The sequence below is a fragment of the Furipterus horrens genome, unplaced genomic scaffold (assembly GCF_987537825.1).
Source record: "Furipterus horrens unplaced genomic scaffold, mFurHor1.1.pri manual_scaffold_4, whole genome shotgun sequence".
NCBI classification, from domain to species: domain Eukaryota; kingdom Metazoa; phylum Chordata; class Mammalia; order Chiroptera; family Furipteridae; genus Furipterus; species Furipterus horrens.
Window position 1 is genome coordinate 129,820,831 of NW_028327174.1, and position 22,834 is coordinate 129,843,664.

Genomic DNA, 22,834 nt, shown 5'->3' on the forward strand with positions numbered 1-22,834 from the left:
TTCCTCCAGAATTTGGAAGCCAATTCCCCACTGTATTCTAGCCTCCAGTGTTACAGTTAAGAATACTGAAGCCATTCTCATTCTTGACCTATTATTTTTTTCTGTCTAAAAAGCAGTCAGTGTTCATTCATTGTTCAGGACCATTAGTGGACCCTTTTAATATGAAAACTCAACATCCTAGGTTCTGGGACATTTTCTTATGTTAATTCCGTGGTTTCATCCTCTTCATTTTCTGTCCTCTTTTCTGGAACTCTTTATTCAGATACTGAACTTGTTTCTAAATTTCTTTCTTATTTCTCTCTCTCTCTCTCTCTTACTCTCTTTTCCCCCTATATTGTCTCAGAATTTGTCTTGACATTTTGTGAAATTATGTTTTTGTTTCATGGCTGAAATATGATTTTCTATTTTTAAGTTATTTTCTCCTTAGTGGTGTGTGTCCTCCAAATTGGTTATTTTCCTTTCCCTATGTTTTGCTTACTATGTTTTCTGCTGAAGGAGGCTTTTTCAAGTACATAGTCTGATAATCCTTATTTGGTGCTCAGTGTTAAAGGTGGAGAACTGAAAAGCTTCTAGAAAGCACTCACGGCTCATGGGTGGGGCCTGCTGGTTCTGAGCCTCACTGTAAGATTATCGGGATTATCTGGCTGGACCATTTCATTGAGCTGATCTGCCTGGAGATTGACTGCCTGGGCTCCAGGATTTTGTCTTTGGCGGTCTTGGCCTCTATTATAAATGTATATGTTCCTCATACCCAGGGGCTCACTTATGCTTTGTGTCTCCACAAACACTTTAACCTTTCTGATGAAAAAGTTCTAGACTTTCGCTGGGTGCAAGAGGGGAAGTTGTCTGGCTGGCGTGTCTGGCTGCTTTATTCCCCCGTAGTACTTTTAAGTACTTTTGATTGATTCAAGAAACACTTATGCTTTGTGTCTCCACAAACACTTTAACCTTTCTGATGAAAAAGTTCTAGACTTTCGCTGGGTGCAAGAGAGGAAGTTGTCTGGCTGATGTGTCTGGCTGCTTTATTCCCCCGTAGTACTTTTAAGTACTTTTGATTGATTCAAGAAATACTTACTCCTTTCCATGTAAAATATTGTGCTGGGAACTTGAGAAGATAAGAGAAGTAGGTCTGAATCCTTCCTTTAAGAACTTCACAGACCAAAACAAAAAATGCACACAAACATCTGCTGGGAGGTGCTAAGGGACATACATAGGTAGATTTAGTGGTTTACATAATATAGATTTTTAACCATGTGCTATCTTTTAAATATCTTTGGGCTTTTCAATAAAATGATTTCTGAAAACATTTTAAAAAACCAACCAAAATAAAGTGAACACGTTAAAAATATCTACTACCAAATATCTTCCTTTGAAGATTTTTTTCATGATTCAACTTCTAACTGATTCTAAAGACTTTCAACTAGCCTTCTTTACTGATTTTAGTTCCTATCTTTTTCTTTGTCTCCATTTTTAGAAGTACATACATAGTGCCACTAATTCTTTAGACATGAGGATTCATTGGTAGATCTGTTCTCTTATTTTCCCTGCTGCCTACATAGATACATACACACACATAGATCTGTGTGTGTGTGTGTGTGTGTGTGTGTGTGTATAGATACATATATATTTAAGGATTTAAGGCATAAACCCACAGGCTAGGAAGAAAGAAAAAAAGAACAGGATTTTAACTTTCATTGCTGGAGCTCATAGAAAAGTAGTAAATGTCTTGGAAGACATGAGGAAAATGAGTTCTAAGCAGGTGGCAGGGAAAGTAGAGAACCAGTTTACCAATGAATCCCCAGAAGGCTCAAGAATTAGCACTACTTGCCTCTAGGAATATGTGTGTACACACACACACACATATACACATACCAAGTCTGTCCGGATAATGTCCAGCCATTGTTAATATTACAAGAACAGTTTGCATGACATTGATGTAACCTGGCAGCCAATGAGAGTGGACTGGGATGCACATGCATGAACAGTAATGACTTCACTGTATTAGTCAGTGGGGGCTGTAGATGCTGTTGAGAGAGCATGTGTACTGTGTCTCCGTCACAATCAAAATAACTGAACTGAGCAAGGAGAGTAATGAATCTGCATCACATTTTGCATTAAGCTTGAACATTCCTCTGCGGAAACGATTCGGATGATTCAGAAGGCCTCAGCTGTGGGCAGCTGGTGAATGGCAACTTAGTAACGACAGCATGCCTGCTCATGCATCACGTCTTGTGCAGAGCTTTTTGGCGAACTATCAAGCCCCACTATAGTCCAGATTTGGCACCCTGGGATTTCCGGCTTTTCCCAAAACTAAAATCATCTTTGAAAGGGAAGAGACTTCAGACCCTCAATGAGATTCAGGAAAACACGATGGGGCAGCTGATGGTGATTGGGAGAACTGCATGAGGTCCCAAGGTGCCTACTTTTAAGGGGACTGAGGTGTCAGTGTCCTGCGAATAATATTTCTCGTATCTTGTGTCTTCTTCAATAAATGTGTCTTTTTCATACCGTATGGCTGGATACCTTTTGGACAGACCTTGTGTATTTTAGTAGTGTTTGAGGAGTGAAAATACATGAGTGTGTTCAGTCTTTACCCAGCAGTCTTCATGTCTTTTTGTACTTGTCTCATTTCTTTCAACTAGACTGCAAACTCTGATTTGCTTGAATCAGGTATATAATTCTTTATATCCCTCTCAGCAACTAACTGCCTTCCGTGTAGTATATCACGATCTGTTATTTGACTTGTTACGTAAGGCAGCGATGCTAAGTGACTGACGTGTATAACAAATTAGTAATCATTCTAATCCCTAGGGAGTTGATGTGCTGTGTCCCTAGAGCAATCATTTATACATGGTTGTACTAATTCCTTTAGTTTGAATATTGAGAATGATTGATAATCTGTGTAGATACACACACTATACTAATGGGTACTAAGTTAATGTTCCATAGTGTGAAAATGTCCTCACTATGTTTAAGGCTTATTGGTAGTGGATTCCATTATTCTAATCGCATGAATTTCACTTCACCTGGGATTTCTTAGGGTAAGAGTTACTGAGAAGTAGGAATGAAGATGGAGGATGAGGAAAAGCACTTAAGATATTTGTTTCCCTCTCTTTTCTTCCTCGTTCTTCCTGTTAATTAACATACTATTATCAATGAAAACCTAATTAAACTCTTCCTAATCTGATGTAAACCTTTGTAGTAGCTGATATAAATTAGTTAATATCTTATTTAAAATAATGTATACTTGACATAGTGTGTACTCTGTGAAGTTCAATCTAGACACTAAGTGAAAATGAGTACCTTGACACTATGTCCTAGGCAAAGTTAGGGAGCAAATTGTCTTACTTATCATCTTGTCTTTCCAGTCCTAACAGGGGCTTTACAGAAATGCACTGTATGAGTGGCCACTCTAATTTTGTATCTTGTGTATGCATCATACCTTCAAGTGAGGTATACCCTCATGGACTAATTGCCACTGGAGGAAATGACCACAACATTTGCATTTTCTCACTGGAGAGCCCAGCACCACTTTATATACTAAAAGGTCATAAAAATACTGGTGAGTATAGCACTTTAGTGTTTTTCTATTTGAAAAAAATTTTGAAAGTAAAATTTGCATATCCATTTTTCCTGATTTCTATTAGGTTTATCTATAGCTAGTCAGCTTGATAGTAAAATTCTTTTCGATCAGCATTGTACTATAAATTCTGTTATAGATACTGTTAGGCTCAGTAAAATTTTTCATGCTTGTGTAGGGGTGGCAACAGTAGGGCAAAAGTAGATTTACAGTTGTCATTACAAATAGTACAACTATACTATATATAATAATACATGAATAAACTCTGTTTTTCCTATACTCATAACTGTAAACCTAATTTTGCCCACCCCTATTTAAAAAGTAAAGCGTTCAGTTATAAAATGAAGAGGCCATATAATTTTGATACACTTTGTGGTTTTGGTTTTTCAACTATTTTGTGAAAGGAATTTACTCAGGAAAGTTAAGAGTGTTTCTTTATCTTTTGACTGTTATATCTGTATTTATACAGCAAATTGAATATGTTTAGAGCTCTGGTATTTATTATTGAAGAGGAATACTTTTGAATATTTATTTTCTGTGAGTTGTATATACTATTTCTGATTCTGCTGATATTCCCAGATTTGTGTTAGAGCTCTGGTATTTATTATTGAAGAGGAATACTTTTGAATATTTATTTTCTGTGAGTTGTATATACTATTTCTGATTCTGCTGATATTCCCAGATTTGTGTATGACTTAGCAGCTCTTTGTAATAAAATGTTATGCTTAATCAGTGCAGTATGTGTCCTTATTTTTTTAACATATCTGGAATACTTTAGGACAATCTGTAAGCAAATAGTATGGCCCATAAACACTTTAAACTGAATTTCTTCAAGGAATTTGTAAAATGCTTTGGGTGTATATATGTGAAATCTTCAATAGAGAGTGATACAAACTTTTTAACCTTTATTATAGAAATCTTCAGTATATACAGAAGTAGAGACAGTAATTTATTTTGAGTTATATATACCCATATTTTGTAGGGAACGATGATCTCTTCCATTCATGTATTTTACATTGCTTCAAGGCTTATCTACACAAGCTCTATCTTGTTTCATCTTTCTCCTCTTCCACAACATTATTTTAAAGGAATTTTTTAATAAACTGTCTCATTTGCAAATACTTCAGTATGCAATTCTAAAATAGGATTTGGCAAACGTTTTCTGAAAAGATCCAGATAGTAAATGTTTTAGGCTTTGCAGGCCATATGGTTGCTTTCACAACTGCTCAGCTTTTGTGTTCAAAAGCAGACATTGACAAATAAATGAATGAGCCTTTCTGTGTTTCAATAAATCTTTATTTATGGATACCTAAATTTGGAAGTTACATAATTTTCATATCACGAAGTATATTCTGATTATTTTTTTCCAACCACTTACAAATGTGAAAACCATTATTAGTGGCCCATGGACCATAATTTGCTGACCACTCTAAAGATAAGGATTCTCTCTTTCTTTTTTTGTTTGTTTTTTGACACTATCATTATAACCCCTAAAACAAAACAAAACCTCATTTCTTATTATCAGATATCTAGTGAATGTTCACATTTACCCAGTTATCTCATAAATGTTTTTTTACAGTTCAGTGACTCAAATAAGGTCCACGTGTCTTTCAATCTGTCAGTTTCTTTTCCCCCTCTCCATTTAAAACTAGCTTATTTTATCTGTAGAATGTCCTAAAATCTGAACCTTTCTGATTAGAGCCTTTTTGTTCCCTTTAATATGTTCCTTGGTCCCTGTGTGTCTTGTAAGCTATTAATTAGATCTAGAAGCTTGAACAGATTCAGATTCAAATTTTTAATGTGAATACTTTATAGAAAGTATTGTATACTTTTGTGTAGCACATTAAGAAGCACATGATACCTCTTTTTCGTGATGTTCAGATTCATCAGTGGGTTCAAGCGTTATGCATCCATTCATTATAAAATTCCCATCAGTGTTTTATATAATGGTTTTTAGCACCTATTGATTATTGTTGCATAGAACCAATATTTCATTAATATTTTCAAAATGATTATACTCTTAATTCTACCATTATTTCTGCATTTAGTAGCTAGTGTTTTTCTATATAGAACTTCCCCACATCAACTCTTTGGTTACCATGTGAGTATTTTCTTACCCCCCTCTCCCATGTCTTTTACGGAATTTAAAAATGAGTTGACTCCCTAACATCTTTTTATTCTTCTATTTGATTCTCAAATTGTCCCATATCTGGCCATTGGACTCCTCTTAGATTGGCTCCTGTGACCAGAGAATAAATCTCCATCTCCTGTAGTGGGTGAGGATGCACTTTCCTGATTACTGAAGGCTGAGAGGAAAGATCTAGTGTTCCACTGTGTCATCTGCAGACTTTGAATCACTCTTTATTTTTCAAAGCCTCTGTTTATCCCTATCTTTCATGGAACCAAGTGGCTGCATGTTGAGTCTCATAGTTGTGAGCCCAGTTACTCTGCTTCTGAATCCCTCTCAGAATTATAACCTCCATTTTGCTAAGTCAGTTATTTTATTTTCAGTTGTCTTTGTCCTTGTGGCTTAATATCATTATAGCATTACTGTAAACTGCCATTTTTAGTGAGAATTCTGGGTTTTTTGTTTCCATATTTAAAAAAAATTTTATTGATAATTTTTAGCCTGTATAATTTTACATGAATAAAACATTTAATTAACCATTCATTACTGTTGAACTTTTTACTTAGCTCTCGGTTTGTTTGTTTTTTTGTCATTTTAACTAAAATGACCCTAAATATCTATATTAATAGCATTTCAAAATCATTTAGCCCTGGCCAGGTAGCTCAGTCAGTTAGAGCATTGCCCCAATACACAAAGATAGAGAGTTTGATCCCTGGTCAGGGCACATATAAGAAGCAATCAATGAATGCATAAATAAGTGGAACAATAAATCGGTGTTTGTTCATCTCTCTCTCTTTCTTCCCCTCTTTCTCCCTCCCTCCCTTTCTCTCTCTAAAATCAGTTTTTAAAATTTTATTAAAATCACTTACATTGTCTTCCTATGCAGTTTCTTAGAACTGGAAGGGATTGTGCAACCCACCTAATCCTTCCTCCCTTGTTATGCAGGTGAGGAATCTAAGGTTAAGTAATATCCTTGAGGTCAGATAGCTGATAAGTGGCATCTCTTGTACTTGTATCTAGGCAGTCTGACAACAGTCATAACAACTGTTCACACTTCTGCATCTCCATTGAGTTAAGTGTTTTTAAAATTGTGATGCTTTAATAACTAACAAGGTTGACCATTTTTCTATATGAAAATGTGTTCGCTAATGCCTTTTCTTCCCCTTTAGTTTGTAGTCTTTCATCTGGAAAATTTGGGACATTACTTAGTGGCTCATGGGACACCACTGCTAAAGTCTGGCTGAATGACAAATGCATGATGACTTTACAGGTACAGTAGTTCTGTGTGAATATTCTAGATAATTAAATACGATGACTCTGGCAACTTGAATTAATACCCATTTTATTCACAGGGTCATACAGCTGCAGTATGGGCAGTAAAGATCTTACCTGAACAAGGCTTAATGCTAACTGGATCAGCAGACAAGACTATTAAACTCTGGAAAGCTGGAAGATGTGAGCGGACTTTTTCAGGTAGTATCACAGTAGATAACTTCTGTCATCTCATTGCTTCATATTTACTCAAATGGTCCTTTTCTCAAAGATTTAGAAGCTTGAAAGTGGTATCTTAAAAATGTGACCCGCATATTTTTTTAAAAGCTATATTGAATTCTCTCATTAAAAACCAGATTGCACTAATAAATAGGTACTTATAGTCTATAATTTGTGTATGTACTTTTGTGAGTTATATATTTGTAATTTGTGGTAGGCGGTTATGTTTTTGCTTGTCTTTTGAACATGTTCAATCTGAAACTTGATCAGTATTTTATCATCATATATTGAGAACATTATAAGTTTATTAATACTGAAGTACATTGTTTAATAATATATTTCAGGCTCTTTATTTAGTGGTTTAGGTAGGTAGTCTTCTTAAACCTCAGCTATTAAATAACTCCTACACTGGTGTGAATTATTTTGTTGTTGTATTTTTTTCTTTTCTTTACTTTTTTAAAGTTGATACCACCCTGGAGGATAATACTGTGAGAAATCCCCATGTTAAGAGAAAACTATCTATAGATGGAAAATGGACAATGAACATCTAATAAGCATCTCTCTGTTTTTGCTTCCATGCGTACATATATATATCAAGTTGTTATTCATCTGAAATAGTTAATCAACTTAGCAAATACTGAGCATGGGAAAGGTTTTGCTTTCTGGTTTTCTTTATTGGATCACAAGCTTCAAGGAATGTTTTATCTTTAAAAATATTGTAGTGACATTTTCTATAAAACTTCAAGTATATTGAAAGAAATTGAATTTTGTCAAGTACATCTCCAGTTACATAACTAAGAACATTATGTAAGAAGTTTATTCCATAAATTCTTGCTGTTTTAAGAAATCAGTAATCATTTATTTTTATTTTATCTTTTTAATGCTTGCATTTATATAAATTGTGAAATGTTCCCAGTGATAAGTCAGCAATGTTTGACTTTATATTTACATTTTGATTGAATCAAAAGGGGCAGGATAATGAATCAGGAAACTTGAATTCTTGTTTTAGCGTTGCCACTAATTGGGTGGTTGTAGAAAAATTAATCTCTCAACCTATTCTTGAATATTTTAATAAAGTTTACTTTTCTGTGATGCTTTTAATATTTTAAACTCAAATAGTTGCAATCTTTTGTAATCTTAATTTTTCTTAATTTTCTCTGGTGTTTTATAAGTGTTAATTTTAGTATTATGTGGTAAGCAACTAAAGGAATATTCCTTGTTATATATTTCAGTTATATTTGAATATTGTGTATGTTGGGAATTATTCTTGTTATTGGGGAAGAAAAATTGAATTGTCAGGTTTAAAAGGAGAATTGTGGAGATCAAAGTTACGTTTCTAGTTGGTTTTAAGAAAAAAATATGGAGAAGATAAAATAGTTTAAAATAACTTCTCAATACTGGTGCTAAAAAAGATATTGCCAAACCAAAAATACATGTTTTGGTTTGTAGGCTTTTCTACAGAAAATAATGAATTTCTCAAACTTGAAAATCAGGTTTTACTACTCACTGATGTTTTTCACAATGTTGATGAAATACATAGAGCCATCAACCAAATGATCTATTTTATTGATTTACAGTATTTTTTTTTTTTTTTTTTAATACAGGGCATGAAGACTGTGTAAGAGGTTTGGCAATTTTGAGTGAAACAGAATTTCTTTCCTGTGCAAATGATGCCAGTATTAGAAGGTGGCAAATCACTGGAGAGTGTCTTGAAGTATATTATGGACATACAAATTATATTTATAGCATATCTGTCTTTCCAAATTCTAAAGGTAAGATTATTTTATACCATGCATTTTAAAAATTTTGTATTGACTTATTTCATCACATTCTTAAGGTGAGGGAAGGAGGGACTGATAATTTAAATCAACTTACTAACTGTAACTTGAATAATTTAGTAACCTTATTTCATAAGTATTTTTTTCCTAAAGGAGAAAATTATATGATCATCTTTATATTAATTCACATTTAATGGTTATATTGTAAAATGTTCCTTAGGTATCTGAGGAAAATATATACTTAATATCCAAGTATAGTATGTAAGATGTGAAATGTATAAAAACATGATTTTTAAAGTTGCATAAAAATGACATATATAAAATTTAAAACTATAATTTGAAAATACTTTGGGGTTAAAAAAGATGAGCCTAGCTAAAGATATGGTATGGGTCAATATACTTAAATTTATTTATTCAAACTAATTTTTTCTGAATTCATTAATTTTAGACTTTGTGACAACAGCAGAAGACAGATCTTTGAGAATCTGGAAACACGGGGAATGTGCTCAAACAATCCGTCTTCCAGCCCAGTCTATATGGTGCTGCTGTGTGCTAGACAATGGTGACATTGTGGTTGGTGCAAGGTATTTATATTCTAATCAGTCAATAAATTATATGTGTCTAGGACTTGGGTAGGCATTAGAGTGCATAGATAAGCCGTAAGGAATTTCATGTGAATTGGAGAGACCATATGTTACTGAACAAAATAGTAGTAGGTATAACAGTTTTTACACTAATCATGCAAGATATATGACACCAGGTTTGTTCTTCAAGTTGTGCAGTTGAAACGCTGAATGCAAAAAAAGTTAGAGAAGGTAGAAATTGGTGTGAGGAGACTTTCTGGAGAAGAAATTTGGATGGGATTTTGACAGATAATGAGTTAGAAGGGAAATGAGAATTTATATCAAAAGAAAGAGTATAAGTAAAGATGTGGCATGGAAATGAAAGTGATTTATTGAGAAACGATGAAAAATGGTGGAGGACTAATGCTGAGGAAAAGTGGATAATAGGTAAGGTGGGACTTCATTATGGAGAACCTTAAATGTCAGGCATTATTTAGATTCAGTGCTTGGGGTTAAAGGGTTGTAGCTCTTGAGCAAGAAGTGACATAATTAAAGCAGAGCTTGTGAATTATAAAATATGTAGGTTTTATTTAATTAGTGGTGACAATGGGAAGGAAAGCCAATTAGAAAACAATTGCAGTGGTAAAGGTGTTAGTTTATGAAATATTGGCCCCACAATGCTACCGGATAATAGACCAAAAGTGAGAAACTGCTGAGGAAAATGATCAGAAATGGGATGAAAGAAAAGGCTGAAGCTTCAAGCTTTTGGTGACTGGAAGTCTACACTAATAAAAATGGGGATGTGGGAGAATTAGTTTGGTATAGAAGGTGATGACTTGGTTTTAGACTTGGTGAATCCAAGTGATCAGCCATGCTCAGCATGTGCATCGTGGGCAATTGGACCGGAACCTAACAACTGAGACTGAAGATAAAGATTTTCACAAAACTGCCAAAGTCAAGTGGTAGACCACGATACTCTGAGGGAAGAAGCATAGTAGGAGAAGAACAGAAGACTAAAGACTGAATTTGTGACATAAATGTTTGTAGAGTAAGAGAAACCAGTAGCTTAAGCGGAAAAAGAAATCCAGATGTTGAAATTCAGAGATGGTAAAAGAGAGAGTTTGGCAGGAGATGGTGATCAGTGTCAATAAGTACATGAAGAATTAAGAATGGAAAGTTGGAAAAGCTTTTGGGTTTGGTTTAAAAGATGTTGTTACTGACTTTTACATCAGATTCTGGTAGAACATGATAGAAGAGGTAAGTTAAGAGGCAACAATGGATGAAGGATTATAGACTACTCTGGCATTGAAGGCAAGAAGAAAAAGCAGTAAGGGATAGAGCAGTGTTCCCCAATGTTTTTGGCACCAGGGACCAGTTTTGTGGAAGACAGTTTTTCTATGGATCGGCATGGGATGGTGGGGGGTGGGGGGCTTTATAGCCTGCCACCAAATGCAGCTTAATTGTCACTTGCCACTCACTGATAGTTTTCATATGAGTCTGCAAGCAATTGATTTATTATGGTCTCTGTGCATTCAAACCTCTCTGTTAATGATAATCTGTATTTGCAGCTGCTCCCTAGAGCTAGCATCACCACCTCAGCACCACTTCAGATCATCAGGCATTAGATTCTCATAAGGAGCACTCAGCCTAGATCCCTCCATGAAGTTCACAGTGGGGTTCTTGTTCATGCCGCTGTGGCTGATCTGACAGGAGGTGGAGCTCAGGCGGTAATACAAATGATGGGGAGTGGCTGTAAATACACATGAAGCTTGCTCCCTGGCCTGCCGCTCCCCTTCTGTACAGCACAGTTCCTAACAGGCTGTGGACCAGTATCAGTTTGTGGCCCTGGGATTAGGGACCCCTGGAACAGAGGTCTAATGAAGTGGAGCTGTTTTACTTCCTGGCTGGGCCAGAAGTTGATTTGTTAGCTTAGTTCTCTCCCTACCCCAACTCTTAGCATATTTAAAATTGAATAAATTGAAAGAGTGAAATGGCTGTTAGTAGAAGGTTATGTAAGAAACAAAGTTTTCTATGGAATTGGGTAATCATGGAAATGAAGTTATTTTTCTGAGAACAGAGATTGGGACTGCCATAGTCCAAAGGCAAGGTTGTTTTTTTGTTATTGGGGTTACATTGCTAGTTAATGGCATATTACAGGCAGATTCCATTAAACAGATATTGAGCATCTGCTCTTTTCTAAGTCTTATGTTGGATATCTGAGCCCTTACTAAGTTAAACTAGAGCACTACCCTTCTTTATATTGTAACATTTATGTAATACTGACTTTTAAAATGTACACTTTATCACTGGACTTTTATGATAAATATTTAACTTGGAATTGAAAATTGTGTTTAAATATATATTTCTCTGTCCTTTGCCAGTAACTTTTCCCTAAGTTTTTTTCACCGTATATATTGCTATAGAAAATAATAGAGGGCAGTGTATGCTCAAGTCAGCATAGTGCTATACTCAACAATAAATACATAGTAATGTTTCTTATATTCACAAATGAAGATTAGTTTTGCTTTGGATCATTCAGGTGTGATAATGTCAACACACTATGCACTATGGCAATAACTTAAAATCAGTTTGTTTTTCCTTATAGTGATGGTATTATTAGAGTGTTTACAGAATCAGCGGATCGGACAGCGAGTACTGAGGAAATCAAGGCTTTTGAAAAAGAACTTTCTCAGGCAACCATTGATTCCAAAACTGGTGATTTAGGGGACATTAACGCAGAGCAGCTTCCTGGGAGGGAACATCTGAATGAACCTGGTAAATATTTCAGTGTATCCAGTAGTAAAAATTGTTACCAATTATCCCAAAATTTTGGAATAATTAAAGCGATAAGAAAAAAAGTAGGTTTGCTAATTATTTAAATGTAAAAGTCAAATAACACTGTATTAACAATTGCACTTGCGTTGCAAAAGCAATGATGGGTAAAACTGCTGGCTCCCTAGTACACAAATCAAGGCAGTAGCATCAGGCTGTCCTGTAGCCATGTGTTCTTTACTGACACACAGTTGTAGTTCAAAAAAAGAAAAGCCATATGCCCTCAAAAATGTCCTTGATAAAAGATTAAATTTTGATTTTATTACATATACACTCCTTTAATACATTAAAAAAAATTCTGGATGACAGAATGTAAATTGCACAGACAGTACACAAAGCACTCTTATGTCTGAAGGATAAGTGCAGTCATTTAATTTGCTGGCTGAACTAGTCCCTTTTTCATGGAATACCATTTTTATTTCACAGAATGACTGACTAGTTATTCAGGCTTGGGTATATGGCAGGCATTCTTTAAAAATGAACAGAGTGAGCTTGTCACTTTAAGGAAAACAACTGACAATATTTGTTGCCTAAGATATAATTCAAATTTTCAAGTGTGAATTGAATTTTAGAAAATCTGTATCTGCCACCAGTAGCTTGATAGTTTCCTAATACTTACAAGACTGTTCTAATGATATTAGTAGCATTAATAGCAAGTGTGATTTTTTTTAAAATATTGAATAATAAAATGTATAAACACATGGAAGATCTGCATAGCTCATTTAATCAATATTTTTGAAATGCTAGTTCATGGTCTTATAAACTGTTCAAAGTGGAAGATAGACCAATGGATTTTAGTTTAATAGAGTCTGACAATTTCATTGATAGGGTTTTAGATTCTAAATTAACCTTTAAGGACCTACTATTTGTATAATCACATTTCTCTGAAAAGGCTATTAAACTAGTCTTCTCTTTTTCATCTTTTTTTTTTTTTAATATATACTTCAACCAAAACAACAGATTGCAGTAGATTGAATGCACAGGCAGGTATGGTAAATCCAGTTGTCTTCGATTAAGAGACAGTAAAGTGATTTACAGAAAAGGAAAACAATGCTAGTCTTTTCATTAAATTTCTAAAAATGAAATATTTTTCATTAAAATAGTTATTCAAAATGTAATGGATCTATTATTGTTTTCCATGAAGTAAACATATTCTCATTTTTTAATTTCAAATCTAATAAATTAGTTGATATAACCCACATTAGAAAAAGCTCTTTGGGCTTCTGAATAACTCTTAGGACTATAAAGAGATCTTGAAAACAAAACTGAGAAATGCTGCATCAATACTATGTTTAATATTTTTACAATTCTTTACAAAATGTAGTCTTTTGGTCACTATACACATACGTGCGCATGGGCGCGAAATATTTATTAAGGGCCTTATGTGTGATAGGCGTTGTTCTAAGCTTTGGGGGATACAATAGATAACAAAAGGGACAAAAATCTTGTTTTCACAAATTTATATTCTACATGAGGAGACAGATAATTAAAATGTAAATAAAACTTAACTATGTCAGATAATGTTAAACATTGTGGGAAAAATAAAGCCAAGGTTGTGAGTGTCTTATCATTTTACATACAGTGGTTAGGGACTGTGTAATAGAACAGCAGTAGCTGCTGTAACAGATAAATACAGATAAATCCTAAAAGCTCAGTGGCTTAACACAAGAAAAGTTTACTTACTGTACATTTAAATTTCAGTTGATGGCAGGGTATGCAGCAGCATGTTTGTAGAGTAATTTTGCTCATCAGGGTCGTTCAGAGACCCAGGCTGATGGAAACCATATTCAACATGTGATGTCAAAGATTCCTTGGGTATAGACTTTCATCCACCAAACAGGCTAAGAGGGGAGGGTAGAGGATGATGGAGTAGGCCTTGAAATGGCTTATATCACACCCACCCAGATGCTACTGAGTGTATACTCAGTGCGTAACATCTAGGGACTGTGAGGTGCAAGGGGGCTAAATAACATAATCTCTGACTAGACAGTCACAGCTTTACTTTACAGAATAGAAGGGAGCAGGAATCTCTGGAGGACAGATGGTGATTTTGCCACTGAAGGCTTTGCTGAGAATGTGACATTCAAGTAAAGTCCTTAAGGAGGCAAGGGAGCAAACCTTGCCAGCACCTGTGTGAAGAGTGTCGAAGGCAGAATAAATAGCTAGTTCAAAGACTATGGCTGAAGTAGGGTGGTGGGATGAGGGAAGGAGTAGAGGAAGATCAGGTAAGAGAGGGTGGTAGGGGCAGATTGTATTTGGCCTTGTACACCACTCCAATGCTTTAATCAATGGTGAGTTGGGAAATCATTGAAGGATCCCCAGTGAGATGTGTCAGGAACTCCTTGAATTTTTAAAATAATTTCTGTAATTGCTGGGTTGAATATAGACTGTGAGGCCTAGGGTAGGAGTAGGAGGCCATCATTCCATCTGAGAAATGATGGTGGCCTGTACCAATGGTTGGTGATAGAGATGGTGAAAAGAGGTAGTTCTAGATATATTTTAAATATAGAGCTGGTAGAACTTTCTAAAGGGTTGGCTGTGGGGTTGCAAGAAGGAAGATTCAGACTCTTCCATACTTTTTGGCCTGAGCAGCTAGAAGAATGGAGAAGCATTTACTGAAATCAAAGTGTTGTCAGAAATACCCAGTAGTAATACTTGTTTTAATTTTGACAGGCTAGCTACTTTCTAGAATCACATTTTTAACCTTCCTTTATTTAATAAAGTTTCCTTTTACTCACTTTTTTTTTACACCACTTTCCAGTAGAATTATATTTTAAAACCCTTTGATAAAATTTTCTACTAAACCAAAATAGATTCTCTTATGTATAAATTTTAATGTTAACAATTGTCTATCTAAATGTTTTTGAATTTTACTCTGCCATTCAATCTTTGATTCTCAAAATTTTTATTTTAAGGTACTAGAGAAGGACAAACTCGTCTAATCAGAGATGGGGAGAAAGTCGAAGCTTATCAATGGAGTATCAGTGAAGGGAGGTGGATAAAAATTGGTGATGTTGTTGGCTCATCTGGTGCTAATCAGCAAACATCTGGAAAAGTTTTATATGAAGGGAAAGTATGTTGACTTCTTTCTAATTACCTTTATCTTACAGCATTTGACAAAATAAATGCTTTCTTTTCCCTTTTCTCCATGCTAATAAAATTTTCTTTAGTGTTTGACATTTAAAAGACAAACAAACAAATATTTCTATGTGGGAAATTCTCTTCTCTGTCTTGAATTAGATTTTTTTTAAGAATCTCTTGCCACGTCAGGAGAGCTGCATTTCATAGATTAGGCGTTATTTGTCTTTTTGTAATTAGCCGTGTATAAGCTGTTTCTAACCATTTTGGGTTAGGAGATTCTATACCACCTTTCACCTAATGTTTCATGCCTATATTTAACTTGACAAGACATGAGGGACACTAAGGGAAATGCTTATAATGCTAGAATGTTGATGAGTGGGACATGGTAATAGCTAATATTTGGCCTTGAAATCAACCAGTTGGAAATTTTCCTTTGGCCTTAGAATTAAAATGTACAGTGGTTGTAATTCATCCCCCACCTCCACCCTCAGTGAAATACTAATCTTGTAGCACATCCAGATGGTTGCTATTAATTATTATATGCCAAATGGAAGATTTTAACATTGCACTTTGGAGAAAGTTTAAGTACTATAATTATTAAAATTAAGAACACATAACATCTGACTACATATGTCATTAATACAGATGAACAGATAACTTAGTAATTATTTATTTCCTTTTTATATTCCTATTAAAGGAATTTGATTATGTTTTCTCAATTGATGTCAATGAAGGTGGACCATCATATAAATTGCCATATAACATCAGTGATGATCCCTGGTTAACTGCGTACAACTTCTTACAGAAGAATGATTTGAATCCCATGTTTTTGGATCAAGTGGCAAAATTTATTATTGATAACACAAAAGGTCAAATGTTGGGACTTGGGAACACCAGTTTTTCAGATCCATTCACAGGTAAGTTAGGGTTGGTATTAAGTCTTAATGTGCTGCCATCACTGTTGGTTGATTTTCATTGTTTGATGTGTTTAAATCTGGGGAACCGCTCCTTGTGGTTTTGAGAATGTAGCCCAAGCCATGAGCCAGGCTGCCCCTGCTGGGAAGCCTCTAAGTCTCAACAGAAAACTGGAAGGCAGGGCAGACAGGACCGAAGGCCACTCAGAGGGTTTCCATGGGAATTGGATTTGAAGAATGCTTATTGTGCTTTGCTCTGCTTTTCTTATCTCTTAGTTAACTATACACAATCTCTAGCAAGGAATGTATGAAACTTTGCACCTTATGTCAGTGTGGTGTCAAGATGTTTAATAGATCCTGACACAGACTGGTCACTGTGCCCTCTATTTTGATACTTGCAATCTGTAACTGTCAACTGTCAACGGGGCACCTAAAAGCTATTGATGATTTATGAATTTTGACCTTGTATCTCCCATGCATGCCCTTCTCAATAAAAAGCATGAGGAATGGAGGTCTTGCGCTTTCTCCACTAGAGGGAACCAGCCTCCTCCTTTTCCCCCCAGACAAAAGACAGTGTCCTGGATAAATTTGTTGCACCATGGTCCTCAAACCTCTGCTGGACAGAGTAGTTTCCAACAGAGCCGGGGTATTGGAGGCAACTCAGCCTTATCGGGCGCTCAGACATGGGGCCTCATTTAAATGGCTACTATGATTAGCTGTTTAAATAAAAACTAAGATCTACAGTAGGTTTTTACTTCATATTTGTAAGCCTCAAATTTTATAGTAATTCTGTGTTTATAAAAATGATTATAAATTCTGGTACAAAAATATAGTCACTGTAAACTAAATAATATTTAAAAATTTTAATTTAGTCCTTTGAAATAAAAATAAACTGTTACTTTATATAGTACTTCTTTTTAAGAATATGTTTTTTGGTGAAATTTAGTAAGCAAATTCTGTTTTCACGAGAGGCTAAATTGGTTGTGCATCACATCTAAGACTGAATTGTGGGTAGTTTCATTTTGTATGTGACTTATAGTTCACATGTTCATTTTAAGACAGCTGTTTGTAACATACAGCTTCTAAAATTTTGTAAATGGGATTAGGTTTTCATCCCAGTCCATAAATTATAAATTATAATCTTAGTAGTATTAGTCTGAGTCCTGGCTCCTAGAAAATAGATTATAATTCTAGCAGTATAAGCCTGAGTTCTGGGCCCCAGGAACCAAAGCCATGGTACAGGAGGAAATAAAATGTTTTTTCTTAGGTAAAGGGCAAGCTCTAAATAAAATTTTGAAATTGGTACTGCATTATTAATGTTTTGCTGTTGTCAGTTTTGACTCCATTTCTTTTTCTTTTTTTTTTTTTTTTTTTTTTTTTTGAGTTTATAGTTAATTTTTTAGAGAATGGGGAAAGGAGGGAGTGAAAGGGAAACATCAATGTGTGGTTGCCTCTCACACTCCCTCAATTGGGGACCTGGCCTGAAACCTAGGCATGTGTCCTGACAAGGAATCCAACTGGCAGCCTTTCGGTCTGCAGGCTGGTGCTCAGTCCACTGGGCCACACCATCCAGGGCATTGACTCCATTTTTCATTTGTTAATGTCCTTGTTTTATAAGGAAGGATCCCATATCCTCTTCCTGTCTCAAGGCCTTATATAGATGTCTTTTTATTTCTTCCCTGACATACACTTAATGTTCCCAAACTGTCTCCTTTTTCCAACTTTCCATTGCCAATTCACATAAGAAAAGCTGATCTCATCTGCATGTTGACTGAAAAAGAATGATCAGACTGACTCAATACTAAACTATAAATGATTCAGCCTTCCCAAAAGTTGCACTTCACAAAAAAAGGAGGACCAGGAACATTTTTGTCATCTGGAGTGAACACATGATAGCAGTATTGTGTAAGCTATTTTGTGAGACCGAGGACAGATATTGAAGCAACTGGCTCCATCTGGAAATATAGCAACTTTTTTTTTTTTCTCTTCTGAAGCTTTAACTTTATAAGCATCCTTACATATATCTTTTTGTAGACACCTGTGATTATTTCCCTAGGAGTACTAACAAAACACATGCACACATACCACACACTTGTATAAACAGAAGTCTGTTTCTTTTGTAGCACTGATCATCCTCTTTGTAATTCTTGTCTCCAGTCCCCCTTTGTAATTCTTGTCGCCAGTCAGTTGTAAGCTTCAGTGGATACAAGCAATCATGTTCTCTGCTGGATCCCTAGCACTGAATGCACTGTTTGACACATTAGTTACTGAACTCAGGGGTTCTCTAAAAGATTAACATTTGATGCCAGTGGTTTTCCTAGGAATAGCAACAGCAGGAATTCTAGTGAATTTGTATAGAAATAGGAATTGATATATGTATATATTATTTAGGTCAGCGACCACCCACAATTTCTCTTTATATTTGAATTCCTAGTTAATTCAATATTTAAATGTAGGGGCTAAGATATAATAAAGTATTAAAGTGAAGACAACAAAGCTTGGAGAATCACTGAAATTTTAGTTTCTTACTAGTCTTTTCAACTAACATTTTTTACTGTAACTTCTGTTACTCTCCCATGTAACAGCCTTGCTCTTCTGTTCTCCTCCAAGCTTAAGAGTCTTCTAATGTAAGCATTGTGATATTTATGATATTCAACATTGTGGCATATTTCAGCCTTGCCTTGTCTTTTTTTGTATGTACAGGTGGTGGTCGGTATGTCCCAGGGTCTTCTTCAGGATCTTCTAACATAGTGCCTGCAGCAGATCCTTTTACAGGTGGGATGCAGTTTTGATTACTATATCTTCACTAAGTATATATTACATTATATGGCTTTTCATTTTGGAGATATCATTTAGTAATTGATACTTCTCGTATCTATATGTCCAATTTTGGTGGATGTCTTTTTCTTTAACTTCTAATTTTTGCTTTTTCTTAAGAGTACTTTTGTGACTTTCCTCATGACTTTTAAATTGCATGTTATTATAATTCATCATTTTTTCCAGTGGTCCTTTCTGGCAGAAGAGTCATTAAGAACATAGGTTTCAGAGCCAGACAGACCTTAGTTCAAAATTTGACTCTTAACACTTACTTGCTATGAGAAGTTGGCAAGTTACTTAACCTGTCTGAGCCTATGTTTTTTATCTATGAAATTAGATAATAGGGGGGCCCACCAACCAAGACACAGCATGAGTGCTATCAATGGCAAGATGCTACAATCATAAGCAGAGAAGGAGCCATGTGAGTCCCTGATATTGGATGGAGCAGTGCAGTCAAGAAGTCTGCCCAGGCACATTTGCCTTAGTGTGGAAGGAGACGGTTCACCAGCTACCCAAGATTAGTCTTCCTAATCTAAGTTATTAATTGCCTTCATGGAGCCCTGAAAGTGTTGGTGTATATCTTCAGAGTGACTGTTTACCAAGGTATGCATGCCTCAGCATCAACAATACTGGAATGACCAGACCTGGACTTTAATGCAGCTAAAGAAGTCTGTCTTCAGAATAGTTTTTGATATATTTGATTAATCTGTTGTTGGATCTTCAGCCAGAGTCCTGGACAATATATCAAATTGGGAAGAGATTTATAACTTTTATGGTATCCATTGGCCTTGTCAACATACAGTTCTCTCTAAATCGTAGATTGGATCAACACACAAACTTGGGTCAGTGTCATGAAGTTGTGCGTTACTCTCAGTGAACTCTTTCTCCTGTGAATGAATTGGTGGACCAGATGCAAATAGCTGTACCGTGTGCATTGATAACCAGTATACTACAATAACCAACTATCAAGCTATATCTTGTGATGGCACAATGGCTGTTAAGGAAATATTTGATGACAAATGCAATTTTAAAAGGTAGTAAGGATCTGAAGAGTAGATAAGATGATGACTTTATCAGCAGATTCAGGCACATTACTGTGCTGAAACTTAAAACACCAGAGTTCTTGAATCTCATTGGCAGATCTTTTTTGGAACAGAAAGAACATACCAAGCTTCAAACAATACCAACAAAATCAAGAGAACTCCACCATAACTGGAGCATGTATCAGTGTTGCACAATGTCAGTTACTCAGAAGATGCAGTGATTATGGAGATATGCAAGATAGCATACTAAATGTCCAAGAGAATTATGGAATTATGAGGACAATTGAACCAACTATTATAAAAAATAGATAACAGCACTTACCAAATTGAGGTATTATGAAAATTAACTTGTATAATAAATGTAAACTATCCTAGGCAGAACATATTTAAGCCCTCAATATGTGTTAGGTATTATTATTGTTGATGTTGTTCCCTCAGTTTTACCAATATCACTGAGGCCAAAAGGTTTGCCCATCTGGCTTACAACTTAAGGTCCATCATAAGTCTTTTTTCTTTTCCTTATTTATGTGGTTGTCAAATTACCAGTGTTCATTAGAAGCACCCAGGATGCTTATTTAAATAACTTACCACGTGGTCCTTCCCATAGATTCTGACACACTAGGTTTGTGAAATGGTTAAAAAAGCCATTGCCCTGATGCCTCACTTATGGATTCTGATCAAATTAAATGGTCTTGGGTGTGGTTTACTGTTAAGTTGTTGTTAAAGCTCATTACAGGTTTGTAAAGAGAAGCCAATTTGGAGAACCACTAGGTTAGTATGGGCAGGCCCTGGGAATCTGCATATTAAACCGGTAACTATCTCTAAATGTCAGAGAACTATATTTAGAAAAGTGTGGGACCACACTCTGCCTCATAATGCTTTGGGCAAGTTATTCAGCCTTCCTGTAATAAGTTGCCAGTAATAGTGGTATCTAATTAATATTTAAATGAGTACATGCATATCAGATACTTAGCATGCTAGTTGGCATATAGTAAAAACTCAAATCCTGTTATTTTATGTTCTTTACTATTTCAATTGATATTTACATCTGTGTAAACTTTTTGTATTTTAGTTTTGCTTGCTTTTTTTGCATCTGTTACACTGGTTATACCAACTCCTAGACGTTAAATTCAGGCGCTCAATCGATAGCTCATCTTTCTTCCCATAAAGGCTAGTCTAGGACTCCCAACTTCTCCACATTCTGCTAATTCTCTCTCTACACTTGTTTTCCATATTCCTTTCTTTGCATTTTCAATGAGACACAGGCACAAGTATGATTTAAAATGTGAGACTGAGCGATTGTCATAGTATCCATAACTCTTACACCTAGTCTCTTTTCTGCTTGTTTTATATGTCAGATAATCCTGTTTCTCTCTTTTAGTAGAATAGTTTATAAACATTTCATTATGGAAACCTTTTATTTCTCCAATCCACTAATACTTTTTGTAATTCATTGAACTATAATTATAATGTGTAAGGCATCTAATGTTTTATTTTACAACTTGAGGATTACTTTCCTAGTTAACATTTATTGGGCACTAACTGCATTCCAAGCTCTGTTCTAAGCTTTTTTTCTGTAATAAACTTTATTATGTATAAAGATACCATTACAAAATATGACTAAAAATGAAAGTAAGTTATTGTATGTAAAGAGGGGCAGTTTGAACTTTACAATCTGCTCACTCAGAGTATTATTGCATTTTAGGTGGAGGTCGTTACGTGCCAGGGTCTGCAGGTGTGGGAACTTCCATGCCTGGAGTTGATCCATTTACAGGTATATATACACTTTTCATTTCCTTTTTTTTTTTTTTTTGATTTTTGAAGTTTATTGAAACTTACTTAATAAAAGGTTAAGAAAAATTGTGTTGTTTTAATTGTTGGAAGAGTTTTTATATAGTAAATCAAGACCAAACTTCTTGACTTGGCTTTTAGAGTGTTCTCAACATTGTCTTTACTACACATTAGAAGCATCTGAGGACCTTTTTAAAGAAAGTACTTCGACCTTATCCTGAGACATGCTCACTTGGTCTAATATTGCTATGGGTTGAGGTCTTGGCAAGGGCAGTTCCGTAATCTTCCAATGAGATTCTAACGTGCAGTCAGGATTGAAAACTGCTGTCATACTTCTGTTCTGCTGTGCCTGGTTTCCTCAGTACCCTTACCAAATTAGAGTTTATATCAGTCTCTCCTTCATTTGTTCTTAATGTGTTGGAAATGTTATTCACTACATTCTTCTTTTTCAGGGATTCTGAAAGGAATTTGCTTTTATAATTTAGGCCTAGAATATTTGTCATTCTCCTGAACAACTAAGTTTTTTTTTCAATCCTTAGTATCCAGCCTAGAGTCTGCCACATCTTACTTCATCACTGTTGAATGTATGCGGACATGTTTTCTGCTACATTGGGTGCCAGTGAATTGCAGGGCTAAGTTTGCAGTTCGCGTCTTGCAAGTTTAACAGATACCTTTACAGATATTTCCCCCTAGTTATTATTTTATATAAGATAATATATGTGATATATGTTATTGAGCATAATAAAAGAAATGCCCATGAACTATTTCAGAACCAGCTTGCTGTGTGATTTTGTAAGCTGCTTTTTCATTGTGAAA

The 22,834-nt window shown here is 35.2% G+C and overlaps 1 protein-coding gene across 1 annotated transcript in view; it reads left to right on the plus strand.

The window, feature by feature from the left end:
* The window catches only part of PLAA (phospholipase A2 activating protein), a 35,749-nt gene that overhangs the window by 4,957 nt on the left and 7,958 nt on the right, over positions 1-22,834 (plus strand). The window contains exons 2-11 of the mRNA XM_090274054.1: positions 3,369-3,562; positions 6,878-6,978; positions 7,061-7,181; positions 8,804-8,971; positions 9,426-9,561; positions 12,146-12,315; positions 15,288-15,445; positions 16,151-16,370; positions 19,071-19,142; positions 21,933-22,001. Of these exons, the coding sequence (XP_090130180.1) occupies positions 3,369-3,562; positions 6,878-6,978; positions 7,061-7,181; positions 8,804-8,971; positions 9,426-9,561; positions 12,146-12,315; positions 15,288-15,445; positions 16,151-16,370; positions 19,071-19,142; positions 21,933-22,001 (1,409 nt within the window). The remainder of the gene's footprint in view (positions 1-3,368; positions 3,563-6,877; positions 6,979-7,060; positions 7,182-8,803; positions 8,972-9,425; positions 9,562-12,145; positions 12,316-15,287; positions 15,446-16,150; positions 16,371-19,070; positions 19,143-21,932; positions 22,002-22,834) is intronic.